Below are 23,482 nucleotides of genomic sequence, written 5' to 3'. Positions count from 1 at the left end.
ATATGTCATCATTGTAATTGAAAACATTCATGACAGGCTGTATGATGCATCGAATGACGTCTAGAAACAGTTCTGCAGTGGATGACACACCAATACGTATTCTTTTGTATCGATAAAGACCAACATGTGTAGAAAAGGTTGTAATGTACCTGAAATCTTTTTTTAGTTCTAACTGATCATTACCTTTATGTAAATCATGTCAGCAATATGTGGACCTAGATGCTGTTCTCATTCAATCGGCTTGTTTGCCTGATGCATGTCAATGCATATGCGTACAGCTCCTTTACTGTTTTTTTAGGCACCACTACTATGGGAGAAGCCCGTGGCGTTGGACCAGTAGAACGCTTAATAATATCTTGCTTAAGTAATGATTCAGAATCTTTTTCAACAGCTTCTTGCAAATGAAAAGCAATTAATCTATGTCTTTGAGCAACAGACGGGCATCCTCATTAATATGCAACTTTATTTTCATAGTCTTAAGCTTTCCCAAACCAATAATAAAGGGAACTGACTTACTATTTTGTGGTGAGCATTTATGTTGTAATTCAGAGAAACCAGTCCCATATCAGCGGCTGTGCTGAAACAGAGTAGACAGGCACTTGACACTGCGACTTGAAGTACATGGATTGGTGCTTGCAGCTTCATTTCTCTATGTCTCTTTGTCACTACAAATGAACCTTGTCTTTTTAAGGGCGTTGATCAAGCCCATGTATACAGTTTGGTTTTTGATGGTGTAAGTTGTGGCAATGGAGTTAAATCATTATCAGGCATATGCATCAAAAGAAAAACCGGTCGCAAACGGGCAGATTCTCAGAATCTGCCCCTTTGCGACCGATATTTTTGCATTTGGGATGCATCATCCCAAATGCAAAAATCGCAATTTAAGTCATCTCTAAATTGTGATTACTTAAATTGCGATTGCATTTAAGGAATCCCAAATTGAGATTCCTTAAATGCAATGCATTAAAGTAAAAAAATTAGCGATTTCGCTAATAGGGTGCGGCAAATTACCATGAAGTTGAACTTCATGGTAATTTGCAAAACCTTTGAAAAATGCACTTTTGTGCATTTTTCAAAGTTCCATGTTGCGCACACACATGGCCCTAAGGCATGTGTGTGCGCAACATATTTGCACAGGTCAATTCCAGAGGTGCAACAGGGTGTCCTTTTGACACCCATGCACCCTGAAATTGCATGCGCAATTTGCGAGTACCTATTGGTACTCGCAAATTGCGCTTGCAATTTGCCATTCATTCCTATGAGCCTGTAGGCCCATAGGAATGATTGAGAAGCTATTCCTTATTTGCGACTCACAATTTGCGGGTCGCAAATAAGGAATGTGTAGGAATCTCTATTATTATAGCGATTCCTACATGCATAGGATTTTGCGAGTCCTTAATTGCGAATCCTTAATATTCACAATTAAGGACTCGCAAAATCCTAGCTTGATGCATGTGGGAGTATATTTCTCCCCAGGCATAATGTTTATTGATGCACCACTGTCGATAATAAAAGGTATCGAACAACCATTTACTTTCAGTGTAATCTTGGACAATGTTTGAATGGCTTTGGTGCTTTGGCAAGATGAATTTTCTTCGACTGACATTTTTCTTCACAAGCGACCAAATCAACATGCATATGCTTTTCTGAGATAACCATCAACATTTTAAAATCATTTTTATCACTTTGACTGTACATTGATTTGAAAGAAATGACGATGATTTAGATGATTATCAACTTCTTTCAGCGTCAATTTGTCTTAACAGCTGTCACCAATTGGCCTTGTGGGTGTGCGTCAAATGTTGCTTATAGAACATTCCAGCAGCCTGTTTGTCTTTGTGCCGTGACGCACATACTTTTTCCTTCACTTTGCAAACCATCACTAAATGGTACTCCTTCCCACAGCCTTTACTAATCTGTACAAGAGCAAGACATTTACCGTAGTGTGGAAATGAAAATCGACATCTAAAACACAACTTCTTTTTACATAAAGACATCACTATGTGTCCTTCAACACACCAGCAAACACAGAGGTGGCATTGCCATCATCCACAAAGAATGAATCTGCTGCACCACCACCGAAGACAAAACAACACCGATCATGGAAAACCTGAATTTTCAACTCCACACCAATGACAAAACTACCATCAAAGACATCCTCGCCTACAGACCCCCAGGACCATGAACCGGCCTCTGCAACGCCATCACAGACTTTATCACCCACTCAACATCAAATCCAAGCACTACATCCTCCTTGGAGACCTTAACTCCCACATGTACGACCCCACAGACGTGAACTCTGCCAACCTCCTAGAATTAATGGACAACATCGGCGTCACCCAGCTGGTCATAGACACCACACACAGAGCAAGGCACACACTAGACCCTAACTTCACGTCCAGCAACAGATTCAAATGCAGCCATATCACGGATCACTCCATCGTCCACTTCACCACCGCAGAAACACCGTGCACCTCCTCCAACCCTCCTAGCACCTCCTTCCGCAGCTGGAGAAAAGTGAAAGAGAATCAATGGTCGGATGCCCTCAACACCACCCAGCCCGACGCAGCAAGCAACCAGAAACAAGCAGTCAGCTGGATCACCAACGCTGCTGACCGAGTTGGCCCTATCAAACCAGTGAAAACTCACAGATCCACCAAACAAGCCAGCTGGTACACACCGGAACTCAACGCAATGAAACGAAGCTGCAAACAACTAGAAAGAAGATGGCACACCGGCAGAGATGACACAGACCAAGCCACTTTCAAATCAGCCCCGAACAAATGCCACCATCAACTCAAAGACTTGAAGAAAAAGGCCCTTGCAGAATGCATTGAGGCAAGCGCCAACTACACCAAGGAACTCTTCACCATCGTCAGAGAGTCCTCTTGCCCAGCAGCCACCAAGAACTCGATCCTTCCCCCACAGGGACTCTGCAACGCTTTAGTAGATCACTTCTAGAACAAGAGATATGCCATCTACAGGAACTTCCAAACCAGCCCATCAAACTCCTCAGCCTCACTACTCCTACAGAAGTCCCCCCACCGACCACCTCACCACATGGGAACAACTCAACACACCTGACACCACAACCATAAGGAACTCCATTTACTCAGGGGCACCCATGCCCCCACTGCCTCTTCAACCCAGGAGACAACAAGATCATCCACCAACTCACCACCATCCTCAAAGCATCCATCGCCATAGTCACCTTTCCTGATTAATGGAAACATGCTGAGGTCAGATCTCTCCTCAAGAAATCCTCCGCAGACCCCAGTGATCTCCGTAACTACCGTTCAATCTTGCTGCTCCTGTTACTCGCCATAGTCCTGGAGAAGGCCATCAACCATCAGCCCACCGAACACCTAGAAAGAAACAGCCTGCTAGATCCCTCCCAATCAGTTTTCTAGAGCCAAGCACAGAACTGAGACTACCCTGATTGCCGCCACGGACAACATCCACCCCCTACCCGACAGAGGAGACTTGGCCGCCCTGATCATTTTCGACCTCTCCGCACCTTCGAAACCATCTCCCACCCACACTCATGAAAAGATTACAACAAATCGGTATCAAAGGAGACAAACTCAGATGGATGGCACTATTTCTTATGGGACACATGCAAAGAATCCACCTACCCCTTCACGTTGCAACCCAAGAGCACCATCTGCGACGTCTCCACAAGGCTCTTCCTTCAGCCCCACCCTCTTCAACATCTACATGACGCTGCTAGCTGATATCGTCAGAACCCATGACATCAACATCATTTCCTACTCCGACTACACTCAGCTCATCCTCATTAGGCTCATTAGCACAAGGGGCAATTCATAGGGCCATTTGAGGCAAGTTGAAGAGCACACCTTTGCCAGTCTTGATTTTAGAGTAATGTTGATCTGCTCAATTATTCCTGAGGTTCAGGCCTGTAACTGCAATGTAGTCCCTGTTTCACCCTCAAAGCAGCACACAGCAATTTCAGAACAACATTATTGAAATGAGTCCCTCGGTCTGACTCCAATGTAGCGCCGAGCCTTGGAATGAGTTCCCTCAACACCAGCTTAGCTACAGTGATATGTCACACCTCCTAGTTGTGAAGGCTTTGACCCAATGGGAGAATAAGCACACACAACCAAAATGTACTTCAATCCATTGCAGATAGGCATCTTAAAAATATCCATCTGCATCCTGTTGAAAGGTCCCGCTGACCTCTCTGTTTGGCTCAATGTAATGAAAGTCCTTTTCTCTGCGTTTATTTGGTGACAAGTTACACATCGATGACAACCACTCAAAACTTTGGAGTAAACCATTTCTGCCTAAATACCCTCACCATTGCATCTCTTCCCACGTGTGCTGCACCATGAATCTGTCTTTCCATCTGATACAGTAAACAGTCGGGCAAAACTGCTCTCTCATCAGTCGATACCCAGATATCATCCTCTCTGTTCACACAACCTGGTATAACCCAGCCTGATTGTTCTCTTTAGAAACTTCCTGCTGTAAACGCTTCACCTCATCCCAAGTATTGGCAAAAAACAGTATCACACTGAAATCGGTCACTTCTGTTTCCTCCTTTCTGTATTCCCCATTTAAAGTACAAGCATTCATAGGACAATAATGTGCAATTTTATCTGCGTAGTTGTTTCCAGCAGTAACATATTCCGTTCACTTGCAATGCTCAGAGCACTTCACAACTTTAATGCTCCCAACAATTTTCACACAGTTTCCCCATTTCTTATTGGATACCCAGTCATGGTCATGAAATCCCTTTGAGACTACAACTTTCCAAAGTCATGAACCACTCCGAACCCATATTGACCGTCAGTTGTATTTTGTTGCTCGGAGGTTCTCAGAAACATGCACAGGTCAAGGCAACAAGTTCAGTCACTTGCATGAAGTGTACTCCTTGTAACCAAGTGCCTTCCACCACTCCAGAAATGGTACAGACAGCAAAGTCTGTCCTCAGATGTCCTTCATTGTCCCTTAAACATGAGCTATCGACAAATAGGACATAATCATAATTGGGCAGTGGCTCATCAACAATGTCAGGACGTGATTTGGTCCACAGTTCAGTGATATCGAGACAATCGTGGTGTTCACCTTCCTCCTCCTCTGGGTTTGGAACAGGTAACAAGGTAGCAGGGTTTGACACAGAACAGCGTTTCAATGGAATGTTGTCGGCCACCGAAATTACCTGCTCATATTTGGTCAACCGAGTGCTTGTCAAATGCTGCGTCTTTGTTCTGGTTAACAGAATTTCCCGAGTGAGGTTACAGTTAATGGATGACCCATTATGATGCACTCGCACCTTTCATTACTGGCACCAGCTGCATCAACGGATTTGAGACATCCGAGCAATGCTGATGCTACAGGATATAGTGCAGCAGAGAAATAAATCACTGGTCTAAGGGCACTTCCATGTAACTGAGTGAGGACAGAGTGTGCGCAACCCTCTCATTCATGACAAAATAGTGGAAACGCTTTGTTGTAATCAGGCATTACTAAAGCTGGAGCGCAACACAGGCTCTCTCTCAGCCACAGGAAAGCAAGCAAGCAATCGTTATCCTATGGCAATGGATCTGACACGTCCTTATGTGTCAGGGTCCGCAAGGGCTTGGCCATTAGAGAAAAATTTGGGATCAACTGTTGAAAGTAGCTCACCATTCCCAGAAACATCCCGAACTCCTTTTGAATGTGCGGGGGATTCATTTGCATGATCGCCAATACCCATTCTGGTGACACATTCCTCTTACCTTTCCCATTCCGATGTCCCAAGTAATGTACCTCATGCAGAGAATACAGAATTTTACCCAGGACACATTATGTCCATTGTCAGCAAGATGACTCAACAACGCAATGGTATCTCTGTAAGGCTCTCTTGTGTTGGATGCAATCAAAAGATCATCGATGTATTGGATCAGAACCAAGTTGTGGGGAAAGACCAGGGACTCAAGATTCCTCTTCAAAATCTGGTTAAAGATAGATGGGCTTTCAGTATACCGTTGTGGGATACAACACCATGTTAAGACACAGTTTCCCAGCTAGAAAGCAAATACAAATTGTCTCTCCTCATGCAATGGGATGGAGAAGAAAACTTGGCAGAGGTCGATGACCATGTACCACTCAGCTTCACATGGGATTTGAAACAGTATCACTGATGGATTCAGTACCACAGGACAACAAGGAACCCCGATTGTATTAATCCTTCGGAGATCCTGAACAATGCATTACTTGCCGCAAGGCTTCTGCAAGCCCATAATAGGAGGGTTACATAGACTTCCCAGGATCTCTTTCAGGATGCCCTGTTCAATCATGGAGTGGATCACAAGTGTAATACCCGCCACAGTTTCAGGGGTCCAATTATACTGTGGGGTTCTCAGATATTCAGTATTTGGCTTGACTTGTATGCTAACTTGGTCATCTCCTTTGATGAGTTCTATATCTTCACCTGTGAAGTCCCACAATACTGCTGAGACAGTGTCCTTAAGGTCTATAGGGTTATCTTCCACCGTTAAAAGGGAAAACATGGTAACACACAAATTCTGATTCACAAACTTGAAAGCAATATCCTCATCATTTGTTTGCAATTCTATCCCCATAGGGGTGAAGTACATGGTACAATTAAATTTAAAGAGCAAGTCACGACCCAATAAACATACAGGACTCGAGTCACACACCAAAACTGGTGCTGGTCCTCAAAGGACTCAATCTTTACAGGTATCTCTTCAGTTAGAGGGTTACACATCCTTTTATTTGTAACACCCACAACTTGGATTGATGTTCCCGAGAGGGTTAGATCTGAGGCCTCTGTTGTTCTCACAGTAGAGCGGATAGCATTGATATAATTTAGGAATGTTATTGGATGCTTGCCAACTTCAGCATCTACATACATGGTCTACCTCATAGCCTGCACCAAGTGAACAGTCTTCCTCCCCCTCAGGCACCATCATAAGGACGAATCCAAACCAAAATTGCCAATATATTCCATTAGAGGCATTTGATGGTACCTTTGATTTCCCTGCGATATTATTGGGAGTTGGGGTACTGGCATTATATGACCCTGGAACCCCCCCCATGTTTTGAGATCTCGGCCTACTCGCAGACTGTATTTGCGCCATGTCATTCTCTTCCTGCTTCTGGTTTGCAGGGTTGAGGTGACATTTCCATTTCCAATGCCCCACCTTATTACAAAAATGACCCATTGTCGACTTCTTCAACGTCGCCACATCTATCCCCGTCTTCGGGTCTATAGGGCACCCTCTACCTCTTCCTTGTCCTGTTGCCCCTTCAATGGTTTGCATCTGAACTCCCACTGGATGAGCTCCCTGCACACGAGGAACGTTTCCAACAGGTGCCTGTGCCTGTCTTCTACTTTGTGCATTCCGCATCTGTACTAACACAAGCTTTTCCTTCCATTTCTTATGCTTGGAGTCAACCTCATCGCTACAATACCTGACATATTGTAGAATTGTATCCACAGTCTTATTTTGCCAGCAGATCAAGTGTTGTCTTGTTGTATCATTAAGCTAAGCTCAGGACACGCAAACCTGTTACGAACTTAGACACAAATTGTCCCATGTCCTTGGGATCAAGGGTATCTAATCCACTGTACTGTTTGAAAGGGTCTTTCATAATATTCATGAACAGTTTCTTTGGGCTCCTGAGTTGTTTGTCAATCTTAACACAATCAATATCCTATGGGGCTATTTTGGATTGCAAAGCGTGTTCACCTGACTATATTTCTTCATTACCATCGGCGATGGACCATGAGTCACTGGATCCCTGTCTGGTTCCTTCTAGGGACATTCTATGGCTATCTGATATGTAGACCACAAATCACTAGGGACTACAATTCCAAACAACGTGTTCAAATCAAACAACAACACCTTTGAAATCTTCACAGATTGTTTAACCTGTTTATACCATTCAGTTAGATTTTTCTTTAACTTCGGAAACTCATTTGTGTAGGCAGCAAGATCATTTTGACTTAAAGGAACATGTACATAGCCTACGCTAGACACTTCTCGTAACAGGTATGCCTTTACTCCTGCTTCTCCCTGCCACCAGAGAAGGCAGTGCCCCCAACACCTTCTTTGCATTTAATTTCTTCGACCACCTCTCTTCCCATTTGTCCAACATACTTCATGCTCTCATACCTATTACCAATTCTCAAATGTGGGTTTTCAAGTTGGCCACTCTCTTTTCCTCTGTCTCCTGACCACTGTAGGTAAGCCTGTGATTCTGTTGCAACATCTTAGTTCAAGTCAAATCTACATCATAATTCTAAGGCAATATAGTCAACTTCTCATTGACCTGTCTTGCGCTCCTGTTGATATCCTTCACAATAAACAGTAATTTGTCAGGTTCATATGTCTCTACTCGCACAAGTGCTAGATTCCCATTAATTATATCGTCCAATTTGTCTCTCATCCTTACTACATCTACCAGTTTTGCCTTCACTGCAGACTTTATAGTACCCTGACTCAATTGCTTGTTTTGAGTCTCCTTGGTGTAACTGTAATCTCTAAGCCACGACTCTAAATCTGAGACATCAAGGATGTGCTGACCGCCAGATGTTCCCTGTCGTGCCCCTTCTTCCTGAGGTGTGCTATTCTGTACTCTAGGAAGAGCCCTTTAGACTGTCAGGTTCGAATTAGTGGTTCTTGGGGGTAGGGTCCTCATAACATGAGAATTACTTTGATCTACTGAAGGGTCTGCCATCGCTCCATACGGAATACTCAAGTTTACAGAAAGCAACGGGATAAAACCCCCCATCATGCGCTAATGTGCCTCGTGATGTTCCCTCAATCCCCACATTTTTTCGTTTACTGTCATTCCCTTTTGAACATGGGTTGTATATAGGAATGATAGGCCAACTTTGACCAGTACTGTAAGAGCTTCCAGTAACCTTGAAGCAGCATTGTTGGTATTACTGTGATTTGATCCCCCTATTAGCTCTCTTCCTGCCTCTTCTCTCCCTTCTGCTAACCTCACCCCTGTTGATATCCTTCCCACAACACCAGGGTCCTAGACCATTAGTGCTGATGTGCTCCCAGTGTTGACAGTCTCCTCAGGGGGTCTCTCGCTTTCATCCCGCAGTAGACTACAAGGGGGTGGATGTTCTGCCAGTAGTCCATCCAACAGACTATCACCAGTGTCGCTGTCATCATTTACACCTGTCTACTTTTTCCACTTATCTCTTGCATCCTCATCCCTCATCAGCGCAGGATATAATATCTCGGACTCAACCATGTCTACCCTACATCTCTTCATTTTAGCATCCCACTGTGCCTCTTGGTAAGCTTGCATTGTTTTCTTTACCTTTCCCTGATAGCATTTTTACTGTCTAGCATGAGCTGCACTCATTTATGCATCAAGTGCCTCAAACTAGGTAGGCATAGGTAAAGGTTTCATTGCAAACATAAATCCCCTGAACTGGTTAAGTATCTCTAATTTGAAAGTGCCAAAGGATGGAAATGCCAAAACTCCCTCTTTCTCAGTGATCTTGTGCCAATTTTGAAGCCAAAAAATAGTATGAAGTCCTACATTTGTTACCATTTGCTGGTGTGTCTTCTAGTGGCGCTTCTTCGCCCTCCTCCCCCTTGTTATATAAGGCCCTCATCCGCTCGAAACATATGTTTTAGATCCCTAAAACATTGCATGGTTTGGTCTGGTTATGAGATTCAACAATCCAAATACAATTCAAATCAACTAGTATGACAATGCAATCTCAAACATCTGAAATGTGATGAACAATCATCAACCAATCCCAGCATGGCATTACAACAACCAACCTATCCCAGCGCAGCACAATCTGACGGCACTCTTGCTCCTCACAGGGGCTTACTACCCTCCTTCACAATTTCTCTGTACGTATTCACTCACACAATCATCTTATAATTTGTAATTGTCTGCCTTTCTAAAAGAAATTAAACGAACGCTCACAATTGTCCCATTCACACAAAGTTCCCTATCTTAGGTGGAGCCATTGACTACGTCTCATGAAGACCCCTCAATTCTTCAGCAGACAATCACAATCTCTGTGTTTTCTACACCTTTAAATATTCTGAAATCTTAAGCCACTTCAGGGCCCGATAACCATAAAACAACTTCTTGGATCACGTTGGACACAACAAGCACATTCACTCAATTCCTGTGACTACTTCGCAAGACAACAAATTAAAATTTATACAAAGTCAAGAATATTTGGACCTACACAAATCTTAGCATGAGAGTATAAAAGTACAGGGGAATAGGAGGAATCTGAATCTCAGAAAAGGTCCACTCGATGAAACATGAAAAGGGCAATAGGTTCTATTACAATTCTGCATGAAATTAGAAAGCAAAAGTTCAAGTCACTCTGCATCGGCACTTCTTCAATACACAGCATTTAGCTTCTAACTATCTTTTCTCTAACTCTAGAGGTGGCATCCCTAAATTAGCAATAAGAACAGGATTTGCAAGAGAAAAGATATCAGCGGGTAGAGCCTTCCTAAGAAGTATCTTTACCATCAGATGTGTCTAAGGCATGAAGCCACAACCAAGGAAAGGGAAGCAAGATAGCACTTGTGCTCTCTGTCAAGATGGCAAACAGGAATGGGGTGTCTGTCCCTCTCTACAATGCATCATGTGCTCAAACTTGTAGTCTGCAAATATCCCATGATGCCTTTCTCATAGATTCTTCACAATACACTCAGCCACAACATTTTCCATGACGTCTCCTATCTTCACAGCCTCCTCTATGTACGTCCCTCTGTAACAGTTCGTCCTTGCTCTTCTCTCCTTCTCCCAGGTGAAATCACCTCCCTCCACCTTATCTTTCTCAGGCCAGCCTAACTGTAACTCCTTCATTCTGCAACCTTGTCTAATAGAACAATACCCCTACTCTTTGCTACTAAACGTTGTCTACCTGCAATGCAAACGTGAGACAGAAAGTAATCTGCGTAAATTCATGTGAGAATTTAACATTCATTTTCAGAAACAGGAACATTTAAATGTGTTGCAAATTAAGGCCTACGACTTAGGCTAAAATAATGAATTCGCCCTACGATATATGTAAGAAATTGTATAACCCATTAACATTCATTACGAATAATCCCTTTAACTACATTGAGACGTGCCTTGCACTCTACATCATTAGCCTACAAAAGCATCTAACAAATTAATACATCACTGAATCACATTCACTAATAAGTCCTATATCAACGAATTGCATTGGTCACAATTTACAGCACAAGTTATACACATTAATTATTAAGCTTAGTATAAAATGTACTACTTTCATAGAATGTTACTTGATTTACATTTTTGCTAGCATCTAATTTCTCTCATTATATTGGATAATATGTGAATGCGATCTACAGCAATTATATTGCACTCCTAACAGGTAACCCACATAGGATACAAATTTTCCACGGTATCATCACCAACACAAATGTTGGAGGGGTTGCCCAGCCCAGCATCTTCCTGGCTCAGGTGCAGATGGGCCTGGTCTTGGCCTGGTCCTGGCACGTTTCGTACAGCGGGAGAAACCATACGCTTTTGAAGTGAGACGTGAGGCTTCTTCCTCCTGGTCACAGGTCTGCTGGGGGATGAAGTCCCACCCCAGCAAATGATGTATTGTCTGCGGTCAAAGAGTGGGTCCCATGCAGATGGAAAAACCAAGCGCTTTTCAAGCGCGATGATATGTTTCCTCCTCCTGATCACAGGTCTGCTGGGGGATGAGGTCCCATCCCAGCAAGTGCTGCAGAGTCTGCGGGCAAAGAGTGTGTTTCTGATTGTTTTTTTTTATAATCAACTTTATTGATTTTTGAACAAACTAAAAACCTTTCAGCACAGATAACCAATAGCGGTTGGTACAGTAGCATATGATTGATTTTGTCATGTACAAACATACATGTTGGTAAATTTTTAAAAACTTATTGTCAATGCAATCACAGTCGGAAAAGAGACAGAAAACCCATTCATCCCAATTGGTTAAACCATTTGCCTCAGACCTTTGAGTGTTTGGCTGGGCATCCCCTAGCTTTGAACAAGGGCTTCTATTGTGCTGCACACCAGTCCACGCCCTGGTGTCATTTATTTAAGCTTGGGGGGGTCAGACTGCTTCCATACCGCGGCAATGTCTCGTTTAGCCACCATGGTGGCGGAACCTAGGGAGAGCTTGTCTGCCCTGGACCCGTCTAGGCCGTCCATGACTCCCAGGATGAGGTTCAGGGGGTTGTGTGGTACCTCCCTACCCAGGACACCTGTAAGTTCAGATTCCAGTGTTTCCCAGTATGGGGTGAGGTGGGGACAGGACCTGACCATATGATAAAAGTTAGCCGGTTCCTGCCCGCCGCACGTACAGGACAGTAAGGATCGCAGACCTGCCTAATAAAGGCGATCTGGGGTTAGGTAGGCATTATGAAGATAGTATATCTGGAATAAGCAGAGCTTAGCTGAGGTGGTAATAGTCTTGGGGGCCATTAAAGCATTGCACCGGTCCTCCTCCTCGAGGGGACCCAGCCACCCCTCCCAGCGGTGTCTGAGCGAGGCAAGAGTTGTTGGGCCATTTTTTGTTAAGGAGAGATATATTTGTGAAACCCCTCCCTAAGTCCCCCATCATGATCTGTGCTTCCACTGGATTAAACGTAGGCCTGAGACCTGTACAAAGGCCCAGAGAACTTGAAGGTACCTGGGTCCGGACTGGGCCGGATCCACAAGAAAGAGCAGTACATCATCTGCATATAGGGCGATTTTGTCAATGTGGTGGTCCTTCCATTTCCAGCCCTGGATCAGATCATCAGCCCGGATGATGTAAGCCAAGGGCTCAATCGCCAGGGCGAAAAAAAGAGGGGCGAGAGAGGGCAACCTTGTCTTGTACCCCTCCTAATCAGCAACACCTCTGAGAGAGTCCCATTTATGAGTACTCTCACTCTTGGTTTGGAGTTTAGGACATTCTAGAAGCGGCGGAAGTACTGTTCCAGACAGGCTGCGGCTAGCACGTCGTCCAGGTATTGCCAATCGACTGTGTCGAAGGCTTTTTCAAAATCAACAAAGAGGAGTGCTGGATAGGGGGTGAGTGACTGGCGACTCACGAGGGCCAGGTGTAGACGCCGCAGACAATGTCTTGTCCTACGCGCCGGCATAAAGCTACATTGATCAGGATAGACCAATTTACTGAGGGATGGACAGAAGCGTTGGGCCAGGATCGTGGCAACTATCTTTACCTCCATGTTGATTAGTGAGATTGGACAGTAGTCCGAGCAGGTAGGTGAGGGTGTTTGAGTCTTGGGGATGACGACAATGGTTGCTGCATCCGTTTCAGGGGGGAATGCCCCTGTCTCTGTGACATCTTGGAATAGAGCGGAGAGGTGGGGGATCAAAATGTCTCGGTATGTAGCATAGTATTCTTGCGGGAACCCTTCGGGCCCGGTGTTTCCCTGCTACTATCGAGGGGATAGTGTCACCTATTTCCTCTGGGGGTGAACAGAAGATCTAAGCCTGCAGCCTCGCTTGCGGTACGGGGGGAAGACGAGCACCTCCCAGGTTAGTCAGATTGGGAAGCGAGGCTTCGGGTCTTTGGGCAGTGTAAAGCCAGGAATAATAGCAAAAGCATGGGCTATAGTGGGTGGCATACAATGGATGGCTCCAGAGAGGTCCCAGACCCCGGGAACTATACATTTTGCTAAGGGATACGACTCCAGCCTGTGCAATATTTTCCCATTCTTGTCACCCCAACATTGCACTCGGGCAATGGAGAAACTCCATAGCAGCATAGCTGATTCTAACGAGATCTGTTTGATCTCTTTCCGTAGGATTGTGAGCTGCCTTTCTCGCAAATCGACTGATGCCTCAGTTGAGTTTCTCTCAAGGCGAGTTGCCTGAGCTTCGAGGAGGGCAAGTCGGCTATCCTGGGATAGTCATTGTGCCTTGAGTTGGCCCCTGGCAAAGTCACGAATAGTGGCCTTAGCTGATTTCCAGAGGGTACCCGGAGAGCGGACAGAGTCCTGATTAATAAAGAAGTATTGTTGGAGTTCCTCCCCTATCGCTTTATTGATATCTTTGTTCTGGAGGTACCAGGCATTCAGCCTCCAGATTGGGCGAAGTGTGTTGAAGGGGTCGCCCAGGTAAAGGAGAAGTGATGAATGGTATGAGATACCTCGGGGGAGGATACTGATGTCCGACACTCTCTGGCAATCATGGGCTGCCATGAAAATCATATCGATTCGTGCATGTGTATGGTGTGCCGCTGAAGTGTGGGTGTAGTGAGTGCCTCAAGGGTTCCAAGTTCTCCAGACGTGCTGTCCTACCAGAGGAGGGTATGAATATGGTGTTGAGGTCTGGTTGCATGACTGCATTGAAGTAACCCTCTATTACTGTCTCACCCAGGAGCAGGGTGGAAACAATATCAGTAAGCTGTCTCAGTGACGATGTGAGCATGGCGGGCGGGACATATATATATATATATATTTGGTTGAGGGTGTTTTCCCCCAACATCCCGGATAGGACCACAAACCAGCCTTGAGAGTCCCTAGTGACGTGAGTAAGTACAAAGGGAAAGCTGCTCCTCAGGAGGATCGCCACCCCCGTGACCCCCATTCGAAACTGGAGTGCCATACTCTGTCGAACCCATACCTTGCAAATAAGGAGCAATGGTTCCCCAGGAGGTGAGTTTCTTGAAGCAAGAATACGCCTTTGGGCGTACATCAAGACTGCTGTTCGTTTGATTCTGTCAAGCATAACATTGACGTTCCATGACAGAACTCAGAGGGGATTACCCCTATTTAACCTTTGTGTCATGATCTATGTATGGGGTCAGGAGACTACTGGGCTTCAGTCTCCCTGGGGGACTGGGCTGGATTGCGAGCGGTTGTAACCTAGGCATCTGTCTTCTAGTTTGTGGGATCGCTATGTATTCACGTTGGTGAAAGGATGGAGTGCTGTGAACACTAAACAGTAATGAACAAAAACATAGGACAATGGTCTCAACCCCCCCCCCCACCTCCTCCCACCCTATACCCCTGGGACAGAAGCATCTGTCACTCTATTACATTCAAAATGAACCGGTTAAACTTAAACGCTTAGGCCTTGTAGTGTCGGAGTCTTCGGAAACATACCACTAGGCCTTAGGTTGCAGGCCGCAGATGGGGGAGGGGCTTCCAGCCATCTTGTGCTGCGTGCCGCCGGGGCCGCGGTAGGGGCTCTGCAGCAATGCCCGTTTGCACACTGACAGGGCCTTGCGGGGGGAACTCCACCTCTGCTTCAAGCCTTCCGCCGGAGTCCCTCCAGGGGGCTCCCTCTGTCCCCGCTCAGGCCACCAGGAGACACCTCCGGCAGCTGCTGACTCTCCACTCCAAGTCCCGTATCCCTCAGCTGAGCTGCTTGGTGGGGGGCTGCTTCAATTCAGTCTCGGCTGTGAAGAATAGAAGACGGGGCGCTGGCCGTTGCTTCCCTGGTGCGGCACGCCATGGGGTCCCTCATTTTGAGGCCGGAGGCCTGGCTCTCAGATCGATCTTGCCCCCGGTGCCGGCCCGGTATTGGAATCTCCTCGAGCTCTCCGACGGGGTGCAGAGTTATTGGGTGTTTATGCCACGGACGTTGTCTTTAGGCATCAACTCCCAATTGGACCACTGCTGATGATCATGTTGTTTCTAACATTTGATCCTAAAACAAAACATCCATGAATTTGAGTGATCTTTGATACTGATATCTTGTCTCCTCATTGTATTTTAACTGCTTGATTGAAAATGTGTTCGTCAAATTGATTGAAATTGAATGATGTTCCAATTTCCTTGATTAAATTCAGTGACAGAAACTTTTGTTGCGCCTTATCTGTAGCGCGGAAAAACACATGCATAGACTAGTATGTTAATGTGGTTGCTGCACTAACCTTTGCACAGCCTGCGAGCAGTATGTTTGCTGTGAGCTTGCAGACTTTTTGTTACCAAGTTATATAACATCAGTACCCTTAAATTGGGTAAAAGTACACTCTGTTGTTTACAGTGGTATGAAAACACAAGTCTGACAAAATCGACCTGTTTATAAATGATAATTTATCAGCTATGCTTATAAAACAGATTCCAGAGCCAGTGGTTGTTGGTGGTCGGCACTGAAGCTCACTTTCGGGGTCTTGGACTTGCTTTTTCTTACATTTTCCCTGAGAGCAAAAGAGAGAAAAGCACAAAAGGACGAAAGACGCAGGAAGAGGAGAGGAAAACCAGCAGTAGAGGAAGACTGCAGGGATAAAATAGAGAGGCATATTTACAATTGGTTTGAGCCACTGGAACGTCACTTTTATTGAAGTTCCAGTGGTGCAGTGCCCTGCAACATATTTGCTAAGTGCAGTTAAGCTACATTTTGTAGTTTAACGCCGCTTTGTAAATATGGTACCCTTCCACACAGGTATCTGCGTGAAAGGGGTGTGCAATGGGTGTTGTAGTGGTTGTTGTACCACAACACCCATTGTTTTTTGCCGCTGCCCCAGATCTACAAGGAGGTGTAAATGTGAGGCAGCTCCCAAAAACGAGTGGCATGCATTAGCAGGCATTAGAATGGCACAACGAGGAGAAATATTTTTATTTCTCCTCGTTTTTGCTTTTTCAATGTGTGCTGCATAGAAAGAGCAAGATGTCATTATTGATTGTTTATGTGCAGAAAGGGACACCTCCCTGCACATAAACAATTATTCCCTGCAACCCAGGGACCTTTGCACTAGGGCACATGGGTGCATGCGTTGGTGCTAGGCAGTGTAGTGTGGTGGAAGGAGGCTTGAGGTGTAATCTAAACAAGGGCAGTTCCTCCACTAGGGCGGATTAGCGTCGCCCAACTGTTTTCTTGCAGTGCTAGAAAGCCAAAACATAAAATGATAATACATTTTAGTTATTACCATTTTATGTTTGCTTTGCGCATTTTGGGCAGGCGGGTGGATATTACTGGGCCGCTCTGTTCTTTGAGCAGGGCAGGGGAGGAGTGGTTTGTCCACCCCTGAGTGCGCAAAGACTGTTTTGTTGGCCCTCTCGGGCCGCCCAAACCAATGATGCGGACTCTGCCCTTTTATAAGCAGGCTGCAGTGCAGCCTGAAGAGAGAACATGCCAACCCCACCAGCCCCTGGCTTTGCGCCGTCCCGACCAATCAGAACGCTGCCATTGCAGCGTTGTGATTGACTTAGGGGAGGGAGCCTGGCTGACTGCTTCTTGTTCCTGTTTCCGTCAGAGGCAGGAGAGCAGGAGCAGAGAAGACGCATGACCCGACGGAAAGGTAGGTTTAATTTTATTTATTTTATTTTTTAATTTGCCCATGACACCCCTGCAAATCCCCCCTAGATACCCCTGTGAATCCCCTCCACGACCCCTTGCCCCTGCCCCCCAACCAACAAGCAATGCCAGCCACTACTGAATCTAGACTAATTTTGCCTTGGAATTCAGAAACCTCGGCATACAGCAGCACCGGAGGCAGTCTCCTAAGGAAATCTTTGGGCTTCTGCACGTAATGTCATTACAAATCAAGCACTGCAGAGCCCCTTTTACAGCCCTGTGCATTCATTCAGCCTGCTTAGTATGCATTGATCCAAGCTCTTCTGCTGGTGGTTGCCATTGAAAATTAGTTGTCTGTTCACTTCTCCATGCTGTCAGTAATGCTGAACAGTCGCTGCGTGCTGGTTTTGTCTTTTGAAGAGTGTGCCATGTGTGTCTGTGCCATGAGGGTTGCACTGTCCAAAGCATTAGTTCAGCAGGTCTTGTGTGATTCTCATGCCCAGCCTTGGTGAAACGTGGGGCTGGCTGCAGGCCACCACAAGAAGAACTGCATTATTTTTGATATGACAAACTGCCAAGCCACAGACAATCAGAAATGGAATGCAAGCAAACCGGAAACCTAGAGTACAAAACGCATTTTTTAGGTCGAGCATTCAAGACCTCTTGTATATACTTTAGTATACTTTAGTATATATACTTTAGTATATACTTATATGTGTATGAACTTTGTGGGCTCTGGAGATGAGCCCTAAGACCTGTCTGCTTCCGCTTAGGTACTTTTTTTCTGTTCAACTGCCTCTATTTAACTGTCTTGATAGAAAACGACCAGCAGAGGTCAGTAAAATACCAGAATTGCTTTCTTCTGAGAGACTTTCTCTTTTTTTTCTGGCAACCTCCTCTATTTAACTTTCTTGATAGAAAACGACCAGCAGAGGTCAGCAAAATACCAGAATCACTTTAGCATTCTCTAGATTCCAGTCCATAGAAATTGTCTTCCACGAGCACCCATAGACAATAATAATCTTTTCAAATCTTGTATTTTCAATGATATGACCACCGAAGGCCCTGCTATATTAAAAACAGGGCTTTGGACTATACCATTTCCTGCTGAAAGGCAATATTGCTCTCCATGTGTTCCCATACCTGGTTTGTCATGCAGTTTGGTGCTTACTTTCCCTCTAAAGAACAGTAGATATTTCAGCACTCAGGCTAATGTGCAACATAGCTAAATACATATAAGGTCCCAAAGGCGAGACCGATTGCATTGCAAATGCTTGTTTCTATGAGTCTGATTTCACGGTATGCTCAGAATTTCAGGAAATGCAGAGGGACATGTGTTCACGTTCAGAGATTGGAAATATGGTGTTGTGGTGATGGTACTCTTGGACAAAAGAAAGACAAATGCTAATTTAAACCCCATGGGGCACAGCACCAACCATCAGTCCTGAGACCCCTGCTAGGCAGGATCCACCTCTTCTGCTTGTAAAGTGACTCGTTTGATTTGATTCTCTTCGCAGGCCCTAAAACAAGAGCAAGAACCCGACATTTTCCTTCAGCAGTGGAGCAGCCCGAGGAGCCGATGCTGCGCTACTTGGAAGTGGGGATGGTACTTGGGGTTGTCGTTACAGCATGTGGTGTGGCCTTGGTCCTTGCGGTTTGCTACAAGGGATAACTGCTTCAAAACTAATGAAGTTAGATGTGGAAGGGGACGACGGACAGACTGAGGAGTAAGACGCTCAAGAAAGATATTTTTCTGCGGGGAGGTGAAAGTACTCAAAATGGGACTTTTGTATGAAAATGAGGTGCAATTCAGGCCAGACCCCACTTATTCATTATCTCTCTGTATTGTCATTCAAATCCCTTGTCCCAGCGTTCCTAGGCAAATGTAATGTCTAATTGTGCAAAACCTAACCATACAGCGCCATTCGGCCAATCGCTAATGTTGTACCTGCTCTTGCAATGAGGCATATTCTTAACATTGCCTCGTTAAGACGATTTATGAAAAATTACCTCGTCCCAGAACACATCCAATACCCTTCACACACCGCACACAAATGTTAAGTTTATAAAATATACATGATTCCCCAAGTAATTGCCCAAACAGAATTGAGAGAGGACGTCTGGGAGACCATGCCAAGCAAACGTTCACAGAAAACGTCTGTGCCAAATACAGAATCCATTCTCAATGCGTCAGGATTTTTAATTGGCACTTTCAAAAAACAGTATTCCCTAATATAAGTATATATCAATATTAATAACCATTTGTCCTTTAATGAATTTATACATTTTACAATCTAAACAAACAGGTTCCACTGACAAACGTGTTGTCCTTAGTGCGCTACCCACGTGTGAGCAAAGTGTTCAATGTGTGTATCAAGATGTCAAGAACAGGCCCGTTTGGCTAAAATATACAATGCTGCAAGGGTCCATACCTAATGTCAACGACGTTTCGATTCCTCTGGACATTAAAGGATCATCATCGGGACTCTAAAGACATGGAACCCGAGGCGGAGACAACAGGAAATCAAAACACGTGTCAAATGTTTAGATAGTCAGAGTAATCAAAAAGCTGGTCTCTTGGGCAAGACAAATACAAGTAGCAGGGGTTGACGCCTGAATATGCAGATAGTCCGACGTCAACGTCACTACGATGGGGAGGAGCCGGAGTGAAAGATGTGCCTGTTTGAGAGTCCAGGGAACTGTGCAGTGCTTCAGTCGGGCAAAGAAAGACACGCCAAAGAGAGAACAACGGCACCCGATTCTTACTTTGTAAAATATATATATTTATTAAATGAGAAATGGTTATTAATATTAGTCTATACTTATATTAGGGACCACTGTTTGTTAAAGTATCCCTAGTGATTCTTGGGCTCTCTCTTGTTTTCGAAAATAGCACTTTTAAATGGGCATCCAGTGAATAATGTCATAAAAGGTCTCAAAACCCAAGCAGGTGTAATCAAGCAAAGCCACATTCTAGAATGCCTACTGTAGGTGATTCTTTGAGGTGCAGGACTTATTAAACTGAACTGCTGTTTTCTCTTCTCTGGAAGGCCCCCTTACAAAAAACAGACCTGGTGTGGGGCCTCGATGTTCTCAACATCTGGAGCCTTTTGGTGTGCTTTATTGGGACCACAGAGACTCACAGGCTCCAGACTGTTTGTGTTTTTTCAGGCATATCTTTCCATGTACGTGAGAAGCAACTATAACTTGTTGCATTGGAACTCTTTGGGGCTATGTGTAAGAAAAGAAGTCCTACTGGCTCACCCTGGCACTGGAGAGAGAGCAGAAGATGTACTGCCCTGAAGGGTAGACGGAGGTGGAGGGGAATGGTAATGGAGAGCTTGAATTCAGTGCCAAATTGAAGGTTTGTGGGGGGAATTGTAGTAAAGGTGACTCAGTCATGGTGTTTGGGAGCTCTGAAACAATCCTGCATATTGCAGACTTTAGTTGTGTCTGTTGTATGTCCATCAAAGGACATTGTGCACCTAGGGTCATTCCACGGCCTCATGCACACAACAGAGCAGTGAGTCACTTTTGGAGTTGCACATCACCCTTTTTCCGATTGATAAAAAGTTAACATTTTACTGCATGCACCAAACCAAGCACCTGCCGCTCCCGAGGTGCAACCAGATGGTCAAACACAATCCAAGTGCACAAAATGATGATGCACCGCAAACATAGAGTCCATTTGTATATATGTCCAATCCAAATTGTGTGCATTCCAATGCATCTTTATGTTAAATTTTCATTGGTGATATGGAAAAACAGTCAACGCATTTCGTTCACCATATGTGAACTTTGTGAGGGCATTTGAAGCTGTGCATCGGTCAGGTATAATCTTCACCCAATGTCAATTCAATCTCTTAATAACAATGGATCATCATGTCTCCTGCTGTTTTTGGTCATTCTGCCAGGGTCGCCTAATAGACCTGCATCTCAGACCCTCAATTTAGTGTCCTGCATCTCTAGAATTCCATGGTGTTCTTCTACACGTCTCGCCCATAATGACCATTTCAGCTTTTTTCCATATCACCATTGAAAATTGAAAATAAAGACGCATTGGAATGCACACAATTTGGATTGGACTTATACATAAATTGACTCTAACTTTGCTGTGCATCACCATTTGGGTCATTCCACTGCACCTTAATTATGAGGACAATGTTTGATCCGAGCGGTGCACACATATACGGCAAACGAGAAAGCACAAGAGACGAATGGGAAGTCCATAAAAGAGGCTTTTGAGTGTTATTGTTTATTTTTGGCTGCTTGTCGAACAGAGGTAAAGTTGCATAGTATATCAGACAGAGCACTGCATTCCTGAAGATTGCCCGCATGACATCTGAAGATGTGTCAGAGCATTTCCTTTGTAAGAGAGCTGCATATTGAAGAAAAATCTCATAATAATTACAGCTACTGGAGTAGTATGGATGCTGCTCACTCTGTGGTAGGAATGCACACGACTGTGACACATGGAGGTGAGAGGTCATCAATGAGTTGTCAGGCACAGACCATTGAGATGGATCTGAGGACCAAAGTGAGTGAAGGGTTGAAGATGGAGATGCGTTGGAGCTAGTTTTCTTGCTCAATCAAACCCTAAGTTTCAATTGTTTCTACGAAAGATTAAAGTGAAGGATTGTGATGTGTGCTCTGCGTTTTCTGCATATATTCCTCTATTGCATTTCATAAGTTCATGTATTTGAGTGCATATTTTTCCTTTATAAACGTGATTCATTTAATGCTATTTGTATATGTACAACATATAAAACTGTGCTACATTTTAAGCAGATAGATCATCCATTTGCTCATATATGTAGTAATCTGATTTATGGTGTGTAATGTATTTTAGTAAATGTGCAATCGAATACATATGTTTATTCTTGCATCACAAGGTCTGGTCTTTTCATTATAATCAGAAAAAAACATTTAAGTCTAGTACAGACATATTTGGGGAGAGTCATCTTCAGTTTTTTCTTTAGAGATTTGGTCAAGTTGCAGCAGCAACCATCTTCAGCAAAGGTCATCAGTTCCCTGGAGCAGGGCTGTCGCTATCTGCACCTTTCTCGGCTCGAGAAACACCACAACCGAGAAATGGAGTGACCTTCTAATAATACAGCTGACATATTTAGCCAAGTTATGCAAGTTAGAGGCCACCTAAGACACTCAAATGAGCACTTCATTGTTAAGAGAGTTTTGCGATCAATACCATTAACAGTATTGTAATTCTTGACATATTTTTATGAATCGTTTTCATTGGCACTGGTTTCTTATTTTCATAATTACAGCTCTTCATTGCATCTACACTAGGTTATGGCATTTAATTAAAACAAATATATTCAATATATAATATGGATTGTTTGTGTGTGTCAATCCCTGGCCAAAGGAGATTCAGAACTCATTAATGCAACAAGTAATCCTGTAGACTCACAACTAATTGCCATGAACGCATCATCGTCAAGAAATGAGTAGGAGGTTAGCTAGGTTCCCTGGCTCGGGTTGGCTAAGACTGATCTTTGCCAGACAGTTTAAGGTTTCTAAAAACTGGGCTACATTTGCTTCTAAAGTTGCAAACATGTACCATGGTGCCCAAAGCAGGTGGAGTTTCGAGTAGCCATTGAAAAATGCACTTGATTGTACCAATAATTACTAATGTGGAGATGGCTGTTTTAATTTTGGTTTCCTCCCTCGGTTTTGATTTGAGCTCCCTCTCTGCTAACGAATTTATCAAGCCTGACTGGTAAAATAATTTCCACATTCAATTGCATTTTTAAATAATTATGAATCTGTCTCACAATTGCAGTAGTCCCTTTGGTGATAAGGTTACGTTTTAGAGTCCAATTAATAGAACACTTTGTGGGATGAGGTTTCCTGAAAGGAGGGGGTGAGCGAATTGTAGGAGTTACCGTACGTGTAGCATACTCCTTTAAAATATTTTACTCAAGGGTGGAGTTTGATCCTGTAGAGATACATCCTAGGCATTTTCATAAGTTTAAAACTGCCCCTAAGTCTGCTGATTATGAGCTGCATCTAAAGGATAGAAATCCTTATAAGATATCAGCAAGAGGAAACATGGTTTGGTGTGCATTTACCAACTGAGTGGAGAATGTTAGAATGGGTCCATTAGGACTTCTAGGAGCTACTGAGCCTGTATTGGCTGGTTGAACTCCTCTTCTGGACGCAAAGAATATAGAATGCCTTTGAATTAAGATGTGTACTAACTGAATTGGTACTTATATGTAGATGACTTCAACAA

General features: G+C 44.3%; 1 protein-coding gene across 1 annotated transcript in view; it reads left to right on the top strand.

Annotated features, from left to right (window-relative positions):
- Positions 1-22,114, top strand: part of LOC146811986 (protein borderless-like) — a 330,095-nt gene extending 307,981 nt beyond the window's left edge. Inside the window, exon 4 of the mRNA XM_085618965.1 lies at positions 18,747-22,114. Coding sequence (XP_085475091.1) covers positions 18,747-18,901 — 155 coding nt within the window. The 3' untranslated portion in view covers positions 18,902-22,114. The remainder of the gene's footprint in view (positions 1-18,746) is intronic.
- The last annotated feature ends 1,368 nt before the right edge of the window (positions 22,115-23,482 follow it).

Source organism: Triturus cristatus, chromosome 7 (assembly GCF_964204655.1).
Source record: "Triturus cristatus chromosome 7, aTriCri1.1, whole genome shotgun sequence".
In the NCBI taxonomy this organism is placed as follows: domain Eukaryota; kingdom Metazoa; phylum Chordata; class Amphibia; order Caudata; family Salamandridae; genus Triturus; species Triturus cristatus.
Note: the sequence above shows the minus strand (reverse complement) of the source record. Positions and strands in the feature narration are given on the sequence as shown.